Here is a 22,874-nt window from a genome sequence, read left to right on the forward strand (position 1 = left end):
GAAAACCCACCAATAATCATGATGTGCTTAGTTTCAGTGACAGAAAGAAAACAATTACAGTACCTGTAAATACTTTTGTACATAATTACTGAAATTGTGGTTCTGGTCCCACATGCACAAGGCAATGGTGACACCATCATAGAAATACACATAATACTGCTTTGCTGAAAATACAGAATTGTGTTAGACCCATGCTGGGTACATTACTTACAAATCTGTTACTGATACCAAATTACTAGGGGTGTGATGAGATCTCATGCCACGAGATCTCGCGAGATGAAAGTGTAAGAGGTGAAAAGCTGTCTCATGATATTAAAAGATAAGTGATGAGATGACTGAAAAGACCATGGCAGAGGATTTGTTGCACAACAGAGCCTAAGCTTCTGACAAATATCTTATCTTGTAGAATGCGTACTCAGCACCGCCACACCCTATTCACAGAGTATGCGCGATCGCAAAATCGAAAGTTAAAGTAAAACGCGATATCAATACCGTGCATTTTGAAAGAGGCTCCTGATGCATGCAAATATCTCCCATGCTGGGTACATTACTTACAAATTATAGTCTGTTACTGATACCAAATTACTAAGGGATCTTGCAAGATTAAAATGTGACGTGATTATTGCCGTTATGGAGTGTGAAGGTTAAAATGGGGATATAATAAGTCACTGCTACGTTTACATGAAGGCTCCACTGTCGATTTGCTTTTTATAGAAATAAGCTCATCCAACACGAGCTGCGGAATCGTACGTACATAGTGCAGCAGGAATCAAAGTTCACTGATCACGTGACGAGAGTAAGTGGCGAGATGACTGACAAGAAGAAAAAGAGATCTCACGAGATGAAAGTGTAAGAGGTGAAAAGCTGTCTCATGATATTAAATGATAAGTGATGAGATGACTGACAAGACCATGGCAGAGGATTCGTTGAACAACACAGCCTAAGCGTTTGACAAACATCTGATCTTGTATAACGCGTGCTCAGCATCGCCATTCCCTATTCACAGAGTATGCACAATTGCAAAATCGAAAGTGAAAGTAAAACGCGAGTGCACATTCAAACGCGATTTCAATACCTTGCATTTTGAAAGCGGCTCCCTGATGCATGCAAATATCTCCCATTATGAAAGTGTAGTTTTAACCATCTCTAAGCTCTGTATCACGCTTAAAGAAAAATTGGGTCTCTATTTGCACTTTGAATATTGAGACGAGAGAGTACTTTGATTATGGTTGCACTTATTGTTTGCACTTAATAAGAGAAAACTGTAATTCATTTTTATTTATACTGTTTTATTTCTATGATCAAATTGTGGAAAGGAGTTCAGTTAGGAGGTAAAAAATTGTAGAAGCTCATAAATCATGTACAGTTCTAAGGTCTAAAATCATACATTTTTCAGAAGCCAGTCAGTTGAGTATTGTTGTCTTTTACGGCATATTATAATTCATACTCAAAGTAGAACTGAAATGACATTCATTATAAGATGATTAGTTAAAACATTTCAAATGCACCTGCAGACTAATTTTCTAGTCATGTATTTCGTCATTGAGGATTTCTTAATAATATTGTGTAAAAATCTCGTCTTGTTTCGTTCTCGTGAACTCAATCTCACGTCTCGTCTTGTCACACCCTTACAAATTAAATGACAAAAATTGTAGTTATTAATGCAATCCATTACATTACACTTTTTATGTAATATAATTGGACAACTTTTTGATTGATTTTAGATTACTTTTGACCTAACTCGTTTATCACATTAAATTTAATAAGATAATCTTGTACCACATTGATATATCCAAAGAGAAAGAAAATATATTCCATTGTTTGTTATCAACAACATGAAGTGTATTAAATATTAGGGTTGTGTTCAATAACATCGATATGACGATGTATCGTCACATACTACTAGTCGATACAAGTATCGATACAGTTTCTGTATCGATTCCACAGCAAGTATGCAGCAGTGGACCGCGCTTAACTTGAATACAAGAAAAGCGTTTAAAACGGAGTGGAAATGTGCTGAAATTAATGAATATAATATAATATATAGGCTAGAACAAGGTTTAATCAGGCCCGCAGAGGAACATACCGGGCGTTGCCTGATATCAAGAGATGTAATCCCCCAATCAGAGCTTCACACTTGTGCATTACGGAAATATCTGCTAAGTGTTTTACTTATTTTTCTCAACCTGGTAACCATGTGCACATGCTGGCTTTCTGAAAACACCGGTAAGCTTGCAGTTTAGCGATCTCCAGTTCAATATTCTATTCACAGAAAAGTGTAATACATCAAGTCTGTGTTCATTTATGGGCCTGAGAGAGAGATTGTGCATGCATGAATGACCTCAGTCTGTGCCGCGGGTTTCTATTAACAGTGAACCGGTGAGTGCTTCAAAAACAGTGATGTTACCAACTCCTTGCTGAGAAAGATAATGTAGCTCTTCAGTGGTGAAGCTATTTTATTGATAACAACTGCAGGGCAGCGTTGAGAAGTTTCTGTGTCGCTGACTGTTTCTGTGCGAGTACATTACAATATAAATTTATTAGAATGAGTACGTTATTATTTGTGCTTAAAAAACAAGAAGAAAACAATCAGAATGTTGTACCTGGTGGAGAGTGCCAAATGTTAACATGAAACCTACGCCGTTACTTATATTGTTATACAGTGCTACAGAGGCCATTCGTAATGCAGAGGGAAACTGCCTGCTCTGCCTATAGTTAGCAATGGCCCTATATGCAGTGTTTAATAAACAGCTGTTATACTAAATTCTGCTGAGGTGAGATTCAGTGCAGACCCATCTCATCCGAACTTTATCTGTGTGTGAAATTTCACAAAACTAGAAGACTTTCTGAATGTATATAAGCTATAGACTTTTTTTTAGAAAGGAACATTTAAAACTTGAAAAATAAGAATCAATAAATTATGAATGATTTACTGCCATTGTGTGAATGATATGTTTTCACTTTATAAAATAGTATTATCAGTGATTGCATTCAATAGAAATATTTAAAAAGTACATATACAGTTAATCTAGTGGTGAAATCAGACATGGGGACTAGCAAATATTTGCCCCAATATACATTATATGCAGAAATACATATAGAAGCTTAATAGTATCATTAACGTCTAGAAACTTTTATTTCGTCCCACAAGCTTAACACGTAAATATAATCAGCGTTGGTTCACTTGCACAGCCGGGTCATTCCTACAGTTTGGTGGATTTTGGACTGAGCAGGCTTGTTGAAAACATTTTTAAAATTCAATTATTTTTTTAGTCTTGTCAGAGGGAGAAAATGTCTGTCTATCATAAAAACACACTGGTCAAGCTCAGATTAGTATAATCTAGTAATCCTGACCAAATATTTCCAATTTCACATTCACATTCTATGGAATTTGTCCACCCTGTTACATGACATTTTTACAATGCATTGTGTAACAGGGTGGATGTTTTAAACTAATAAAGCACATTACTAGCTAGGAAAGAACAACGTGCTAACAGAAGATTAACATTTAGCAAGAATTTTACACATATATAAAATCTACAACAGGGTGGACATTTTATGTTTTATGCTATTAGATAAGTCTTGGTTCTTGGAGTTGCTTTCCCTCCAAGTAATGATGTCACTTCCAGCAAGTCATGATATTTAGTGCATACGCTTAAGATTTTCAAAGGCAAATAGCACCAATGTAACAGGGTGGACTGGAGTTTGACGGACACAAACTATTTTAATGGTTTTACACATTAAAAAATTTATGTACGACAATAAATTTTGTGTCAAAGAGAAATGTATATAAATGTAACTGTATATACTAATACTTAAATTTAATAAATACTTTCTAATACTTAATTCCTAATTTAAAAAATATACATGTAACCTTTATTTCAAAGTGAAGTTGAGAAAACATGATTGAACATGGGAATTTGCCTGTCAAGTGCTTCAAAAAGTTTTTTTTTTATTTATTTTTTCTTAATAAAAATAAAAAAAATAAATGATTCTTAGGTACTAATCATTATGAATTTTTGTTAATTAGATTACATCAATGCATGAAAAACCATGTGGCATGATAGTTGATTAACATTTTATGTAAAATATGCAGTATTGTTTAATGGGGACATAAACTCCACCAAACTTTAGGAATGACCCGTCTGTATCTCTCTTGCATATTTTGGAAGGGAACAGGTTGAAAAGACAATAGACAAGTGTAGGTCATGAACAAATGATGGGGATATATCATTCAATATTAAATATTACCCTGTCCAATGCTCAAATGGGCCGTGTGTCAGAATTTTTCTTTCCTTTCAAAACATTTGTATAAAATCAGGTGTCCCAGTGCTTCGTATGGGAACTTTACAACGGAATTTACTGCAATGCAGCGGCAGGACACTTGTATTGAACATGTATTGATTAATTTGTTTGGACTTTAAATTATAGATTTGCGTAAACAAGACAAAAATGTTTGATTTTTTGCATTAAATACTGCTATAGCAGAATTGCGAAAATCCTGGAGGGACTGCCATATGCTCACAAGCTTTAAAAACATAGCCTTTGTATCACTCTAAACAGCATCAGTCATGTTGAATTGCAAGTGATCATCTTACATCATGTGCGTGTCTGGAGAAGGAGTCTGCGCTGGCCATCATGGCTGCTGTCCTCTCCTCCAGCTCGCCTAGTTTCTGTCCTCTCTCATCCAGAGCTATCCTCGCCCGTGCCAACTCTCCCACCACACCTGACGCGGCCCCCTTCATGCCCTCCATACCACCTGGACCTGGGATGTGCTGCGCCAGGCTGCGAGAGGCCTTACCAGCAGCCACCTCTCCAACTGTAGATGAGAAGAAACATGAGAGATCTTGAAACTAGGCACATTTCTGACAATATCAATTTTGAAGTATGAAAAGAGGCACCTAAAACAGTTGTATTTTTATTAGCTAACATTAGCAAAGAATAGTAACTACTGTAACAAATGTAGCTATTGCTCACTGTTAATGTCAGTTAATGCATTAACCTTATAGTAAAGTGTTATCTATTGTTCTTTATAGTTCTTTTCCACTTAAATCTGTTTGAAACATTTGTTTACTTTATACATTTTTTGTGTATTATTTTATTGTATTTAAATGTTCAGAGTTCTCTTTAAAGGCCACATACACACTGTACGTTTCAGGAGTGACAACCGCATTTAAATGCAGGAGTGAATCCCCTAAAATATCATTACATGTGTGTACGGAACACGACTCACTCTCGAAAATGCGATGATTGACAGCTTGGAAACCATAGCGACATTCTGGCGTCTCTCGTGTTTGGTATCCGTTATTGTGACCAAAGCAATATTACAGTGACAAAACACTCGCTATTTAACTAAACACACTAACACAGGCGATGGAGGCGTCATGCGTGTACAGCCTGTTTCACACAGCGCGCTCTTTCTGTGTTGCCATGATCACTCATTATAAGCGTTTTTGGGCTTGTTGTTTAAGCTCGTCTCATAAAGCGAATGGGTTTATTGAGTTATTAAAGTGAGCAGACATGAATTGTGATATTTTGGTGTTATTTTCAGCATAAAGCATTTGGATTTATTTCGGTTTATTATGGGCTTATTCTTGTTCGCTGATTTTCCTAGCAAGATCTGGCAACTCGAATGAGTCAAGGCTTGTGCTTTCCCTGTGATTCCCCACGCATACAGAAGAGAGACACATCTATGATGAACGTTAAAAAACGTCATTAACAACTAGTTGTTCAGTTCGGTTACATACACACTGCATAGAATTTCTGTAAATGTGGTTGTCACTACCTGTATTTTTCGGGAGTTAATTCGGTTGTAGAATGCAGCTGTCACTCCTGTATTTTACTGAACTGTGTGTGTACAGAACGTGATTAAGCACTAAAAGAATTTAGCTGCAGTGTGTACGTGGCCTTTGTTATAAGAAAAAAGTTATTTAATCTGTTAGGAGGACAATACTTTTTATAACTTAATTCAATACCATGATAATATAATATAACATGATAAAAGCTTCAGCAATTATCGTTAAATGAGAGTCTGATACCATCACATGCCTATTTCACACATTAAGATTGACTTTTACAGTAAATACACAATTGTGCTGTTCACAAGCAACAAGTGTTCTGTTTCTTTACCGTTAAGACACCATTCACACATCAGAACCAAAATACTGGTAAACTCTGTGATGCCAATCAACAGAAATGACCTTTAAACGCTGCAGTTTTCTTCATCTGCCCAAATGAGGAGAAGCTCTTTAGATTCATAGTCCAATCTGACATTTTTTGACTTCTGAATGACAGGCGTAAGGGGCTTATCATACAGAACATGATTTTATTTTAAAAAAACAAGAGACTCTGCACAATAGATTCAAATCCAGAGCCGCAGCACTGATGAATGGAAAGGAAGGCTGGGTCTCAGGACATGACGTTTATGCAGAGATGGCGATAAAGCAAGACACAACACCATCCATCTAGCACACGTTTGCAAAGAAAAACTATTAAAATTATTACTGTAAACGGTGCTGTGTAATCGCGTCATCTACATCAGAACCTTTTGGGCCTGTTTATACCTGGTCACTTCATGTGTTTTCTCTGATCGGATAGCTATCTGACTGTGAAAAGATGTAAATGGGTGTAAATGCCCTCTGAAACGCTTTCGGGACAGATTTAAATCTGGTCACTCAAACCACTTCAGGAGGTGGTCTGAGATGCATACCGGACGAAACTGGACAAGTGTAAATGTATCTGGTTGTTGAAACCACATAAGTAAATTTTACTCTTCCCAAAATGTTAAAAACGATAAACGTGTGAGAGTGTGTTATAGGCTAAATAAAATGTTATAGCCAGATATGACAGCAATACTGCATCACGCATCGGCGAAACTGAAAGTAAGTCGCAAATGATAAAAAAACAAACATCTTTGTTAAAAGTAATGAGACTAAATGAGATTACTAGTGCTGATGCAGCGGTCTCTCCTAATGCGGTCTTTGATCTTGAAATTAGCTGATAAATAAAATGGAGCGCAGGTCTGTTGCTTTCGTTGACGTGAACTCTGTGAAATTCGCAAATAACGTGGGATCTTTTTTATATTTATGTGGCCAAGTGTAAATGGGACCGTTTTAACAAATCAGATAGCTATCTGATCAATAAAAACACATCAAGTGACCAGGTGTAAACAGGCCCTATGTTTGGCCCTGAAGGGGGTAGATTCTGGAATGTATATCTTTTGAGTGATTTAAAATCAAGTTATTGATCAATAATGATTTGAATGACTTCCTCAACGTATGTTAAAGAATTTATTTTACTTTTCATCTTCAAACACTAGAGAATAATGATGAATATTGTCTGTACCTCTCACTGAGAGAAAAGTACAACTTATCTATATGTTTTGGGGAAATGTCCTGCTCAACCAACTTCAACCTTGGTGAAGATATGCATCCTTTGTATCTATGTATGTGTGCTGGTATTCTTGTTGCAGAGCAGTATTGGTGAAAGATGAACAACTGGCACCCTGGATGATGAAACGACTTGTTTTTCTCGACAAGTTGGCGCCTAGAAGAGCAGTTCTGTGACCTCAGAGGGTAACTCCGTGCCTAAACCATGGCCTTGTTGTCATCTGTATAATCTATGGAGACATGCTTATGTCCATCAATCCATGTGTGGACAATTTCTAATTTTTATCTATTTCTTAGCCAATCAGAATCCTTTTCACCTGAAGTAATGATGTAGTTAGTGGACTCTGTTATATAACTGCTGCTGTATTGAATCTATGCAGTCGGCCTATGAACTCCTTGTGAGCGTTGAAGCTGACTTCTGCTGATGAAACTGCTATTCTTCAGTAAAATTTTCTTCAATTTATTTTTTTAAACTCTGACTCCGGGTCTTCATTTATCATATCTGGTCTTTGGGTCTTAACTGTAAATTCCCCTACAGCCCAAAGCAGACTTCTTACCTCGTGCGTCCAGACTTCGTACATGCTCATAAAGGTAATGCAAACAGTAGCATCATAACATTCAAGGAACTTTTCCATTGCACAAAAGGTTCTTTACATTGAAAAAAATGTTCTTCAGATTATCACAATGCTGTTCACGCTTAAAAAAGAAGAAGACCAAACTGATTCTGCTATGGCAGCATTTCTCAATTGATGAGCTCAATCAGGCATTTTAATTAGTGAGATATCATTCTGGTAGGTGAGTCCGCGAGACTGGAGTTGAGAAACACTGTTCTATCTCTTTTGGAACCTTTATGTTTAAGAGTACTGTACATTGAAATGTTTTAATATTAAAAATGTGAAAAGTTTGATTGAAAAAAGTACAGATATCAGCTAAGATTGATAGCATTTTGTATGTGTGAGTGACAGATTAATACTTACACAGGTCCTCTCTGTCCAAGGACTGAGCACCGCCTCCAAATAAGCCCTTGAAGAACCCTCTGTTCGGAGCCTCTGGTGTCTCCACTGGAGTAAACAGCTCTCCAAGCATCTCCTGCAAAAATGAGCACCTCATAATAAATGGATATGAAGACTGATGTAATACAACCTATATCTGATTCTTAAAGGGTTAGTTCACCTAAAAATCAAATTTCTGTCATTAATTACTCACCCTCATGTCGTTCCAAACCCGTAAGACCTTCGTTCATCTTCGGAACACAAATTAAGATATTTTTGATGAAATTCAATGTTTTTTTTTTTTTTACCCCCCTTAGAAAGCAATGTTATTACCGTCATTCAAGGTCCAGAAAGGTATTAAAGACATCGTTAAAATAGTCAACGTGACTACAGTGTTTCAACCTTAATGTAATGAAGTGACGAGAATACTTTTTGTGAGCAAAAACAAAATAAAAATAATGACTTTATTCAACAATTTTTTTCTCTACACTGTCAGATTCATACGCAGTTGGTGCAATGAACGCACTTCCATGTTTACAACCGAACACCGTCCGGCTCCTGCGTCAGGTGTTGGCCAATACTGAAGCACTACAATGAAAATAGTGTAGGAGAATGACAGGGGAGAGACGAATTTGTTGAATAAAGTCGTTATTTTTATTTTGTTTTTGCTCACAAAACGTATTCTCATCGCTTCATAACATTAAGGTTGAGCCACTGTAGTCACATTGACTACTTTAACAATGTTTTTAATACTTTTCTGGACCTTGAATGTGGTAATTTCATTGCTTTCTATTGAGAACAAAAAAAACCTCTCAGATTTCATCAAAAATATCTTAATTTATGTTCTGAAGATGAATGAAGGTCTTACGGGTTTGGAACGACATGAGGGTGAGTAATTAATGACAGAAATTTCATTTTTGGGTGAACTAACCCTGCAAATAAAGGCACTGGAAAAAAGGGTGTGTGTGGTGGGGGGGGGGGGGGGGGGGGGTGTTACTCCCCATTATTTTCGTATTAATTAAGGCTTACTTTTTTTAGCCCTCATCTGTAATATCACATACAGTTCTGTTGTAATATATTGTACACTGTACTCAACCTGTCATTCGTTTGAGGGACTGTGTGTGGTGTTTTTTTTAGGGCCCGAGCACCGATGGTGTCAATTCTTCTTCTTCTTCTCCTCCGAAATGAATCACATTTTTGAGGGTCTAAACATGCTTGAAAACTTATGAAACTTTGCACACGTGTCAGAAGTGGTGAAACTGATATGGGTTTCTGAATTAAATGCGGCAAAAATGGCTCGATAGCGCCACCTACAAAATGTCAGTTAACTGCCTTTCGCGCTACGTTTCACGTACGGGTACGAAATTCGCTAGACATGTAACAGCCCAATACCTACGAAAAAGTCCCTGGTTGCAAAATCTTAAAACCCAACAGGAAGTGAGATATTTTGAAATTTCTCTGCAAATTTTTTTTTTCAGATTAACATCATATTTGGTCAATCTAATCTAAAGGCCTTTGCAACATTAAATTGCAAAGATCTTGGGTTTTCGCTAAAGGGCGTGTCTGTGGCGGACTGACAAAATTCTGATGTTTCGCCATGAAAGAGGAAGCTGTTGTAACTCCGGCATACAATGTCCGATCTGCCCCAAACTTCACATGTTTTATTAGAGTTCTGGCCTGAACACATCTACATATTCAGTTACAGTCATAGTGCCACCTGTGGGCAACAGGAAATTACATGTTTTACACTGTGATTACCTCCTCATAGAGATTTAACCAGATCAACATCATATTTGGTCAGTCTAATCTTAAGGCCTTAGTGATGTTAAAGTGCAAAGATCTTGAGTTTTCGCTGAAGGGCGTGTCTGTGGCGGCCTGACAATATCTGATGTTTCGACATGAAAGAGGAAGCTGTTGTAACTCAGGCATACAGTGTCTGATCTGCCCCAAACTTCATGTGTGATAAGAGTCCTGGCCTAAAGACATCTTATGCCAATATTCAGTTAGTCATAGCGCCACCTGCTGGCAACAGGAAATGGCATGCTTTGCACTGTAATTCACTCCCAGAAACACATTTATATATGCCATGAAGTACCAAACATGCTAGAAACATGTTATATCATGCAACACTTGGCTAAGTGCTAATGTATGCGATTAACGCCACGAAACAGGAAGTTGTTGTAACTCAGGCATACAATGCCCGATCTGCTCCAAACTTCACGTTTGATAATAGTCCTGGCTTAAAGACATCTACATGGCAATAATCAGTTACAGTCAAATCACCACCTGTTGGCAGCCAGAAGTGTGGCACTTTGAAATGAATTTGCCATATTTTTTCACTGTTCACTGTTTTCAAAGGCCACCGGGTGGTGGTGAGCCCGGATGCGAGGGCCCTTTCATCGCTGCTTGCAGCTTTAATGTATTTTTGAATTGCTGTGGGTTTTTTTATTTGTTTGTTTGATTGTTTGTCTTTCTGTTGTTATGAAAATTCAATAAAGAAATCATTAAAAACACAATGGTAAAACTATTGACCTTTAGTCATTCATTACAAGTAATATTATTATATGTCATTACAAACAAAGGGAGAACAACTTATTTCATTTACAGTGCTTCATGGTAACATCAATGTTTTTGGTAATTTATTTGTGTAATAAACACGATTATCATTTTTGAGCAAAACAATTGTGATTATCAGTTTAACTATTATCATGCAGCCATAGTCTGAATTAAAAGGTTTATATGTTGTCGCTAAAAATCACTTTCTATGTATACAATGAATGGGATTTTAATGGAACACACAGCATCCTGCACACATAAAACAAAATGGGCACATTCTGACCTGCAGGTTATCACAGGTTTCCTGGCTATAGGTGATTCTTTGGATCTCAGTGGGCGATGTGAGGTACAGGGCCTGGCCTTGGTTTGAGAAACAGAAGGTTCTGGCTATCCTCATGTCTGTCAGAGGAAGGTAGTTCACATCCAGCAGTGGCCGCAGGCTGGGCAAACTGAAAACAGATGGTTTACAGGTTTAGGAAGAAAAAAACAAAGAGAAAAAAAATATTCAGTGTCATTGATTGTCAGGTCATTCAAATTACCTGAGGGTCATAATGTGGCCATTGGCACAGAAACAGGCGAGGCCGACCCCTGCGGTCATCATCACCACATCAGCTCTAAGTACGAAGGAGGCCTCGGTGATGTTGTGCTCGTAGATGCAGTTTTGGGAGGGCAGTGCCACCACCTTAGCCTGCTTCTCTGAGCAGACCACAGCGTACTGACAGTCCTGGTTCTCCTGAGAAGAAGGAGGGGATGTGGGCTGGCGTCTCCGTGGCCGTTCTTTCTCCTCCTCAGGGGCGTTGGGCTCATACCAGGGCTCATAAATGTGGGGCAGAAGCGTCCCGCTGGCATCCAGCTGGGCCATGCGCAGAATGCCTCCTTTCAAGCGCACCACTGAACCTGTGATGGCAGAAAGTGTCAAACCAACAAGCGTATCTTTTTCCATCAATAGTGATTTCCACAATGCGGAAAAAGCAGACGGAATTGCGAAATAGTCATAAAAATGGAATTTACAGTATATCGTGGAATGTCAAGGAATTTGGCAAAATTTGGATCTATAAATCAAAACTGAAAAGTAAAATTTAAAGGGTAAATTTTTTTAAATTTCTGTCATTAATTAATTACTTACCCTCATGTCATTCCAAACCCTCAAGACCTTCGTTCATCTTCAGAACACAAATTATGATATTTTTGATTAAATCTGAGAGCTTTTTATCTCCCATATAAAGTATACATTCAAGGTCCAGATAAGTAGTAAAGATATCATTAAAATAGTCAGCGTGACTACAGTGGTTCAACCTTAATGTTATGAAGTGAGGAAAATATTTTTTGCGTGCAAAAACAAAACCAAAATAGCGACTTGATTCAACAATTTTTCCTCTTCCCTGTCAGTCTGTTACGCAGTTGACGTAGTGAACGCAGTGCAGAGCTTCCGAGTACTACGCCAGAACACCGACTTATTATTGGACAGCTCCTGCGTCATCTTTTTTTTTTTTTTTTTTTTTTTTTGTCACCTGATGGAGTTTGGGTTTCTTGCCACTGTTGCCTCTGGCTTGCTTAGTTGGGGACACGTAATATTTCACAATGTTTTGATCTGCCTGCATTGACACCATTGTATGCAAAGTGAACTGAGCTGGACGATGACATCACTGTTTTCTCCAGAGCTGCTGTACAGATAAATGAACTAAATGAATAACTAATTATTTTTTACAACTGAATGAATCAATACTGAACTTACTTAAGCTGGACAATGACACCATTTTCTTCTGTGCAGCCAAAATTATTTTCCTGTTATCACTGTAAAGCTGTTTTGACACAATCTGCATTCTAAACATATATATGCGCTATATAAATAAAGGTGACTTGACTTGACATCACATGCATGTGGTATGCAAATGGTGATTGAATGTGGTATTTTCGTTGCTTTCTATGGGAGATAAAAACCTCTCAGATTTCATCAAAAATATCTTAATTTGTGTTCCAAAGATGAACAAAGGTCTTACGGGTTTGGAACGACATGAGGGTGAGTAATTAATGACAGAAATTTCATTTTTGGGTGAACTAACCCTTTAATCAAATCACAATATATACTAGTGTCTGTGAATATTAAAGTGCAAAAAGACTGCTATTTATTTTAAACATTAAGTCTGCATGTTCTGCATGTCTATGTGAATTAGTGCAGTTTTGTCTACTACACACATTGACAGTTGTGGTGTTTTCACCATTTAATTTGATAAAACTATTGTTAGTTACTGTATGTACAGAAACTTGAAGGTCTTCTCCACAAACTGCCAAAATATAAATTTGGTTTAACTAATAATAACAATAATAATAGTAATACAGATTGAAACATTAAAATATACTTTAAGGACTATCACACAATTTTTTTTTTTTTATCCATTTTTAATTTAAATGGTAAACCTCTACAATTCATTTAAGTTTTATTAATTAATTTGAGTTACCACTGTTTTTGATTCAAAAAATTGTATTGAATCATAAAATACAGAATTAAAATAAATTAAAACAAACACTGAACTTCAGAGGAAAAAACATTTCATAGGGCCTTATTATTACTTTTTTATTAATTAAATTGACAGGACATCCTTTATAAACCATTAAAAAATGGAATTTGGAATCCGGAGGAAAAAAAAAAAAAGTAATTTCATAGGAATTTCATAATTTCATAAATTTTCATAAATTTACAAGGACTTCCACTCATTTTTACAGAGCTGTAAAGCAAGTCTTACCACAGAAACAGACACCCACAGGCTGTTGCATCCTCTGTTCTGGTGTGGAGGGCACAGTGAGGGCGATGGTCAGCATGCTGCCCAATGAGGTGCCCACCCACAGGCTGGGCACTGCCACCGTCTCACTCTTCTTGGACAGGGAGTCACAAAAGTATAAGGAGGAAATGACCTCACGTGACTCTCTTTCAAGGCTGGTCACACTGGAGCTGCGTGAGCGGCTGAACGAGTTGTCCCTGGCATCTGAGAACCATCAGGGACAAAAAGACAACAGAAGTAGACAATTAACATGACGCTATAAAGTAAAATCAAGTCTGAATCACCTCAGGACACCTGAAACCAAAAATATTTCAGCAGTTAATACAGATTTTGAGGATATTCTTCTGAAATGTGTTTTATGTGCAGTATTAATATAAACTTTACATTTCAGTTACTTGTAGTGTGCAATGGGTAAAACATTCAGCTACTGCACACAAACCATTGCCATCAAATCCCCAAAAACACCTAAAACTCAAACGTTTCCATTCGAAATGGGAAAAACTAGCAGTTACAAAACATTGTTTTGCGGTTTTATTTGACTCTCAAACACTCAGAGGCATTCAGATATATTTCTGGCAAACCTATAACACTAATTCTAAATAAATTCTAAAAGCAAAGCAAAGATGAATCTCACCAAAACTGACAAGAACATGTCTAGCTCATGTTTCACATTCATATTATTATTAATAAAATAATTATTAATACAAACATTGAGAAAAATATCTTTTGCAAAGACAAAAACATTTACACATAACAGCAGAATTTGTTGTATTGAATTAATTCTGACTTTAATCTTCATTTTCTGTATGCGAAATAAAATGTTCTTCTTTTGATTTGGAATTGACTCTTGATGAAGCTTATTGGTCTGTGAGATTCACCTGTAAAATGTGGTTAGTAAATCATAAAATAACAGCTCATACAAGTCACAAGCAAATCAAAAAGAGAGAAGTTAATACGACACGTGTTATTGTCGGTCTGATGTTGTGTGCTGCTGATCACTGTAGACGACCAGCTGAAAAAAATATTCAGTGGGCTACGATCACACCATTTGGAATCTAAGGATTACACAGCAACTGAGAACAGTATTTTGAGGTCAAAATCCATAATCTGCTTTATTTCATGATGATGAAAGAATTTTTTTGTGTAACTTGTGTGTTGCACTAATAATATTAAACCTTAATCTGTAATCAGTTTAAAATAAATCTGTGAAAAAAAGGTGATTACGTTTCACTGAAACCGAAATTGGACGCCATCATTCAAACAATCGACAAACTGCACACGGCAAGCTCCAGTGAGAGTTAGTATGAACCAATCCAGATCAGGTCAGGTCAGCCTGTAATAGGGCCACTCACTGGGGTCACATAATGAGGTCTCACGGAAAGACGCTGCGTGTTTCCTCTTCATTTCCTTCACACAACTCTGTTGTTTCTTACCAGGGAGAGAGCAGTGACGTCGTACCCTCCTTTCTACACGCGGAACAGTAAGTGTAAAGTTTAACTAGCAAGCTAATGTATATATCGCACCTAAATACATTTGCACCAACATCCATGCATGCAAGTCTACAATCTACACAGACCTAAATTATAGGTCTACAATACCTGGAGCACCTCTGAAAGCAAGTAGGATTTAAAGTTATTTATTGTCAGCAAAAAATGACTGAATTTATTATTGTAGTGTCTATTATTTCAGATTTATTCAAATGTTTTCAGACCTTTGCTGTCTAAGTAGGCAGTTCTAGGCCAGAATAAGCTATAAACCGTATCAGACTTTATGTCGATAGTCTATGTAGACTACTGACTACTATGACTTAGTGTTGTCAAAAGTACCGACCGCGATAGCAAGTCGGTACTGAAATTTTAAAAATGTGATGCTTTAAGCGCTGCTGAGCGGATTTGTAAACACCTCTGATTGGCCATTGTGTTCACGCGCTCATCAGATATGTCTGTGATTGGCTACAATGATCAACGCTTCAAACACATATAAATAGACATCAATGATGCTCTTCACCGAGCGCTTACACAGGGGAGCGTTTGAAAGCAGGCATCTATCAGCTTTCAAAATGCTTTCAAATTCAAACACTTCCATGGGCTTTCAAACACTTCTGTGCGTTGATCATTGTAGCAAATCACAGACATATCTGATGAGCGCGTGAACACAAAGGCCAATCAGGTGTTTAAGAATCTGCTCAACAGCACTCAAAGCGTCACATTTTTAAAAATTTCAGTACCTACTTGGTATCGCGGTCAGTACTTTTGACAACACTACTATTACTATTGCAGCTAATAATAGTAGACAGTGATGCAGCTCATTAGGGTTGGGAATACAGTATTAGTACTGTACATACTGCTGCATCAAGAGCTGCCCTTTCTATTTGATGACAAACACCCAGTTTATGTTGGAGGAAAATGATCACCTGCAAAAGATGCACAGCTACTCCTAGAAACTAAAGTGAGAGAACAAAAGCTTACCATCTTTCTGATCAGCAATCATGTTAATTTTCCGGGATATCTTAGCTGGAAAAAAGAAAACATTGTTCTGAATATATAATCAAAGGCATTCATATCTGGAAAATCATTGTTACTAAAAATGTTAAATTGGGATGAATCAACAGGTTTAAGAAGACAGAAATAAGCAGATTGAGAAAAAATTGGAGGATCATGATGTAGAACGAAGCCATAGAGCAGCCATGAGCCCATCAGCAGCCTTAAAAAGAGACATTTGTTCATCTAGTATGTTATATTCAGAAGCAACTCGATCATGCCGAGAAAATTACGTTGAGATTAGTGCCAATGAAACCAGCACAGATCAAGAGTCAGAACACCAGGAAACCTCATTTCTTTCTGACAAATTCTGGCATTGTGTGTGTGTAATCGCCCATATGAAGATCTGTCTATGATTTCTGATGTTCAGTAGAAATCTGTGTGTAAACAAATGATTCGAAATCAGAGATATGTGGAATGTCTAACATCATTTTCATTGCCCTGTGTATTTTTACCCTTGACACGCACCAGAGCAGAGTAAAAGCCTGTAATGTTAAACAAGGTTAGAAAAAAGCATTCCAGCAGGAGATACAATTTTGAAATTGTGAGAATAAAAAAGTTTTAGATCTTAAAGGGGTCATGAATTGAGAAATCAACTTTTTTCTTGAGCTTTTGATATATAAGAGGTCTTCGTACTATAAGAATATTCTGGAAGTTTCAGAACTGAAAACTTCTTTGTTAGTTCAATAAAAGCTTTTATTGACTCCAGGCCCAGCAAACGAATCAGTGAAACGCCGCCTCTGCAGAAGAAATCAAAACTGACTTAATCATTGCAACGTTAGCCCTGCCCACTGGCGTGTTACTGAGATGACGAGGAGAGAAGAGTGATACAGGACTTAAAATAACCTTTCAAAGGATCCTAATGCTAGGAATATGGTTATTTATTTTCAACAATGTAAATGTCTCCACTGAGCATTATTTATTTGTATTCGGTACATTTCATTGTGGATTCTTTAGCATTTCGGCGCAGGTTTTGCAAACTGACTTTTACGATATGGACTCGACAGTAATGTAACAACATGTAAGTAAATGTGTTAATTCTAATGCCTGATCTGATATGTAATGTTTCATGTACAGTCAGATGTTCTTTGTCTCTGTGTCAGTAAATCAAACCAGTGACTAAGCGCTCAAATTCACGTTGTTTCTCTTAGTAGGATGAAAATAATTTAAATGGTGATTAAATTATATATTGAAAGCGATCAAAGAACGCTCCCTTTACAATCGCTGGAGCTGTCAATCAAACAGCACAAGTTTATCAGAGACTGAGTTCTGGACTTGCGCAAAAACTCTTTTTTTTTTTTTCAACAAATCTTTTAGTTACATCGCTTTTGCACTGTTAGTTATGATGAAAGCATTTGTTAGTGTGCAGAAATTGAGTTGCAATGACGAGATCACTGCTTTCATGCGCTCAACAACATGTCTGTGATCGGCTACAATGTTCATCACTGCAACCTTTCATGCCACGATCTAAATATAATGTCATAGATCTAAATGTAATGCCTTTCACGATTAGTTAACCTTGAGAGCTGTAATAGTAAAAATGTGCTAAAAGTTTTCGAGAGAGTAATACTAAGCTATTTCATATTGCAAAGATATTAGCCAATCACAGCAGTGGGCGTTTACACTTAAGTCTCACAGCAGACACGCCCCTTAAAACTGAGTGTTCAAATACGAGGGCTAAAATCAGGGTAGGAAAAATGCCTTTTAATTCTAAATTATGACCATTTTTAAAGTAAAAAGCATATTAACATTATAAGTGCACCCCAGTAAACATTATAAAACAATAAAACAATGCAGTTCATGACCCCTTTAAAATGGTTTACATGCAACATGGGCAGCATTTACTACCCCTTTCAGGAAAAAAAAAAAAAAAAAAACATAAAAACATATTTCTCCTTAGAGTAACACACACTCATGAATCATTCACAAGACTACAAGGATATGTATATTAAGAAAGTTGGCTCTGGTTTCAAAGAAGTTAAACAGTTAAATAAGTTCTCACTGGTCCACCATTTATTGACACACTCAACCACCAAGCAACAGACACACAAAGCTCAAGTTCAGCTCTACTATGAACTTAAGCAAACCTATTTTAATGTATTCGGTTAGTTCATTTGGTTAGTGTAAAAGAGCCCATTAGTCCAGAAACTGAAACACCCAGACTGCTGTAATATGAACATTATACAGTACCAAAGTCATTGGCAACAGTCTTGGATATCTGCTTGCTTTTGGACATCACTGGAAAATGTGTTGAAAAGAACCAAATCAATGAAAATAAAGGCTTTTCTAAGACAGAAAATGGGTGTGTATAATGTACTGTACCCTTGTCAATGAACTTTTGTTTGCTGTCTTCATCAGAATTGCATGGTGAACCGGAGCCTATACAGTAGCAACAACACAGTCTGCATAATAATGTGATACAGCCAATGGGGTCTTATGTAACTTTTGGCAACTATCTGCATATCAAAGTCAAATTCCTTGTAAATGAAATTTCCTTGGTCAGCACACCTGACTCAAATTCTGACGACGCTTGCAGAATTGTTTTAATTTTTTGCTGTGCTAAAGACTTTTCAACTATAATAGCTTCACGTCCAATGCTCTGGTATTGCAGTGTTTATCAATATATCTGTCTTTAAGTTGCAGTGTGTAATTTATGTGTCACCAAACAGAAATGCCAGAGGATTAGCATGAGCTTGGGGGACTACCAGTTTGTCCAAGCCATGCTGACAGGGGCCTTTTTGGGAAACCCATTTTGCAAAAAAGGTGCAAAATTATACATTTCACTTTAAAAGGCACATTCCACAAAACATTTTGTCATCATGAACTCACCCTCATGTTGTTCTAAACCTATAGATGTTAGGCAAAATATACAGGCTGCACTTCTCAATTCTATTAAAGTGGCTAGTGATTTATTTTTGCAAGAAAAAGCACCATAAAAGTAGTCCGTATGGCATGGGCAAAAATGTAATGTCTGAAGTCATATTGAAGTCATATGTTTTCTGTAAGGTTAAACCGTAGCTTACAAATCTCATTCATGCATGTTTAATAAGAAAGAAAATGAATAATGAATACACACAATTGCAAGTTACAGAGTCAGAATTGCATGTTATAAAGTCAGAATTGCGAGGTATAAAGTCACAATTCTGACTTTTTTTCTTGCAATTGCGAGTTTTTAATCACGCAACTCTGACTTTATAACTCACAATTCTGACTTTATAACATGCAATTGTGAGATATAAAGTCAGAATTGTGAGATATAAACTCGCAATTCTTAGAAAAAAGCTCACAATTCGACATTATAACACGTAATTGCATGCTTTATATCTCACAATTCTGAAAAAAAAAGTCAGAACTGCGAGATTTAAACTCGCAATTGCGAGTTTATAACTCGCCATTCTGACTTTATATCACGCAATTCTGACTTTATACCTCGCAATTCTTTTTATATCTCGCAATTCTGACTTTATATAAACTCGTAATTGCGAGAAAAAAAGTCATAATTGTGAGATAAAAACTCGCAATTACCATTTTATTTTTATTTCATGGCAGAAACAAGATTCCATAAGTATATCTAATATCAGGTTTTTAAAATCTATTTTTGCTAAAATCTCTAAAACCATATTTGGTTTAAATTTGTTAAAAATTTCTTCCAGAGTGTTAACTGGATAAAAAAGGTTTCTCAGCACAATATAATAAAACATGCTTCAGGGATAAAGGATTTTGACAAAGCTAGTAAGTATAAAATGAAAGTGGTGGTGATTTATCAAAAACAAACACTTTCTGCCTAAGATCTCCTTTTATTTTTCACGAAAAAAAGAAACACATGTTTGGAACAACACAAGGGTGAGTAAATCATGACAAAAGCTTCATTTTTGAGTGAACTGTTCCTTAAAGATCTGTCAATCAACTCATAAAACTACCATCAATTATCCTCGTGTTTTTCCAGTAAATCCTGTTATATAATGAGGGCATCTTTACCTGATGTTGGTGATTTACATCTCTCCTCTGGAGTGGCTGATGCATCATTACCATCACAAAGACCTGTAGAAAACAAACACATCTAAACCAAACAGCCAGGCGGACTTCATGTAGGAAACATCACATAACACTTAAAACTAAAAAATAAACGTAAACAAAATATACTATAGTGTTAAACAAAGAGAAAAAGAAGAATGCAGACAGATATAAAGAGAAAGACAAGACCTTTGATGAGTGCCATGTGACTTACTGAGGTAAGAAGAACGAAGCTTTTTCACAGATTCAGAATAAAAGTTAGAGAGGCCGGACATGCAAGACTTCTTATGTAGAGTGTCTTTACGAAACCACAGAGAGAGACGAATATTGAAAGGGTGAGACAAAATGATGACACAAAATCAAATGAACAGCTGAAAGGCCTTTGAATTCCCAGATTCCAGAGACTAGATTCAGGACAGTTTGGACATTTCTTCTGCTTGATTTTTTTCAATAAATGAGTGAGGTTGAAAAAATATTGCATACTGTACTTTAAATGTTTTATTTTTTGTTTAAAAAACAGGCCAAATAGATTTACAATATAATATTTTATCAAATTGTGACGCTAACCCCAAGTATGAGTAATAGTAATAGTGATTACCATTACATAATCAATAAATTGCTTTATCAAACACCACTTATAATTGGTATTGATCAGGTTCTGTGGATTAAATCATCCCTAACAACAATGTAAAATGTCCATAAATTCAGTCTGTTGGCATCTGTGTATTTCAAAGACTGAAACTCAGATGAGTGAACAACAAAAAGAACAAGCAAAGACAGAGGAGAGAAAAGAACAAACACCGGTGCCCCTGTTTTTGAGCATATGGATCGGATGATTTTCTAAGATCAGGGGCAGATGGTTCCTCGGCCAGAGATGACCACCTGCAGGAGCACCACGATTCGTAGACTGACACTGCTCATAATGAGCATGCGCTTTACTTTATCAGAAAGAAAGTGATACACACAGACTGACAACATGCAGAGGTTATGATTATTAGTAAGAAGATGAAGCTTTCTTAGATTTTTGTTCACCTGCCGAAGGCTGTCTGGCTTTGCGGGGTGAGCGTGGTTGTCTGTGGTGAGGATCTGTTGAGCCGTTCAACTCGGCTATGCTCATGTTCAGAAGGAGAGTTTTCTGAAGATAATCAACCACTGCAAGTCCGTTACCATTGCCAAAAGCAACTCTGTAAAACACATGACAGATATACACTGAGTCAAAAGATTGGAATTTTTGTTTTTGAAAGTCTCATCTGCTCACCAAGGCTGCATTTATTTAACCGAAAATGCAGTAAAAACAGTAAAATTGCCAAATTGTCATGGGTATTGTCAACATTTAATTAAAAGTAAAATTACATATTTTAAAAAAAAAAATGAGAAAAAAGCTTCCTTAAAGGGTTAGTTCACCCAAAAATGAAATTTCTGTCATTAATTACTCACCCTCACGTCGTTCCAAACCATTAAGTCATTCGTTCATCTTCGGAACACAAATTAAGATATTGTTGATAAAATCCGAGAGGTTTTTTATCTCCCATAGAAAGCAACGAAATTACCACATTCAAGGTCCACAGAAATAGTAAAGACAACGTGACTACAGTGGTTCAACCTTAATGTTATGAAGCGATGAGAATTCTTTTTGTGCACAAAAACAAAACAAAAATAATACAGAGCCGGCGTTCTGACATAGAACCTGGAAGCTCTGCAATGTGTCTTCAACATAAACTGCGTATGAGAATGACAGGGTAGAGAGGAAACTGTTGAATAAAGTCTTTATTTTTGTTTTGTTTTTGCGCACAAAAAGTTTTCTCATCGCTTCATGACATTTAGGTTGAACCACTGTAGTCATGTTGACTATTTTAACAATGTCTTTACTACTTTTCTGGACCTTGAATGTAGTAATTTCGTTGCTTTCTATGGGGGGGGAAAAAAAAAAAACTCTCGGATTTCATCAAAAATATCTTAATTTGTGTTCCCGAAGATGAACAAAGGTCTTACAGGTTTGGAACGACATGAAGGTGAGTAATTAATGACAGAAATTTCATTTTTGACTAAGCCTTTAAGTGCACTTAAGCGTCTTTAACTAAAAAGTAAAGTTCCATTGGGTTTAAATAAAATATTTTTGTCATGAGAGACTATAAAAACAACTTTGTGCATCAAAACCACTCTTTTCCTGGTGAAAAAAAAAATGAACTTGATTTTCAAAAGTCGATGAATTTGCGACAGCTGAATGTATCATTTTTGACAAGCCAAACATGTCAGTCTCTGAGTAACATGTAATTTATTTAAGGCACAAAATGAACCTCATTCCATAAAGTAAGTATAACAAACTGCGCAAAAAGTGTTTTGAATGTCTCCAGCACGATTTATAATTAGCCAAAAATCAAACTTTATCATCACTGAATACTTGCTGACTAAGAAATAAATAATTATTACCTTAAGATCCATCTGTTTTCAAATCCACATCATTTTAATAGTACGAAATTGATGTCTGTCAAAAAATAATGTGCACAATACAGAGTAGTATTTACGAGAAGGTGACCAGCGACATTTTTTCTATTCACAAACTACGCATTCAGATTCTGACATTCTTGATTTGAATATTTTCAA

At 36.5% G+C, this 22,874-nt stretch overlaps 1 protein-coding gene across 5 annotated transcripts in view; it reads right to left on the reverse strand.

Moving 5' to 3' along the window:
* stxbp5b (syntaxin binding protein 5b (tomosyn)) overlaps window positions 1-22,874 on the reverse strand; it is a 60,593-nt gene that overhangs the window by 3,679 nt on the left and 34,040 nt on the right. Inside the window, exons 18-27 of one of the 5 annotated variants that reach the window (XM_051867586.1) lie at window positions 21,303-21,454; window positions 20,235-20,297; window positions 18,579-18,635; window positions 18,447-18,494; window positions 16,185-16,229; window positions 13,681-13,920; window positions 11,476-11,833; window positions 11,220-11,385; window positions 8,366-8,477; window positions 4,599-4,819 (exon numbers count right to left, since the gene is read on the reverse strand). In XM_051867586.1, the coding sequence (XP_051723546.1) occupies window positions 4,599-4,819; window positions 8,366-8,477; window positions 11,220-11,385; window positions 11,476-11,833; window positions 13,681-13,920; window positions 16,185-16,229; window positions 18,447-18,494; window positions 18,579-18,635; window positions 20,235-20,297; window positions 21,303-21,454 (1,462 nt within the window). Of the gene's footprint in view, window positions 1-4,598; window positions 4,820-8,365; window positions 8,478-11,219; window positions 11,386-11,475; window positions 11,834-13,680; window positions 13,921-16,184; window positions 16,230-18,446; window positions 18,636-20,234; window positions 20,298-21,302; window positions 21,455-22,874 lie in introns of all 5 variants that reach the window. The other 4 variants (XM_051867585.1, XM_051867587.1, XM_051867588.1 and 1 more) reach the window with 4 other exon arrangements.

The sequence above is a fragment of the Ctenopharyngodon idella genome, chromosome 17 (genome assembly GCF_019924925.1).
Source record: "Ctenopharyngodon idella isolate HZGC_01 chromosome 17, HZGC01, whole genome shotgun sequence".
NCBI lineage: Eukaryota > Metazoa > Chordata > Actinopteri > Cypriniformes > Xenocyprididae > Ctenopharyngodon > Ctenopharyngodon idella.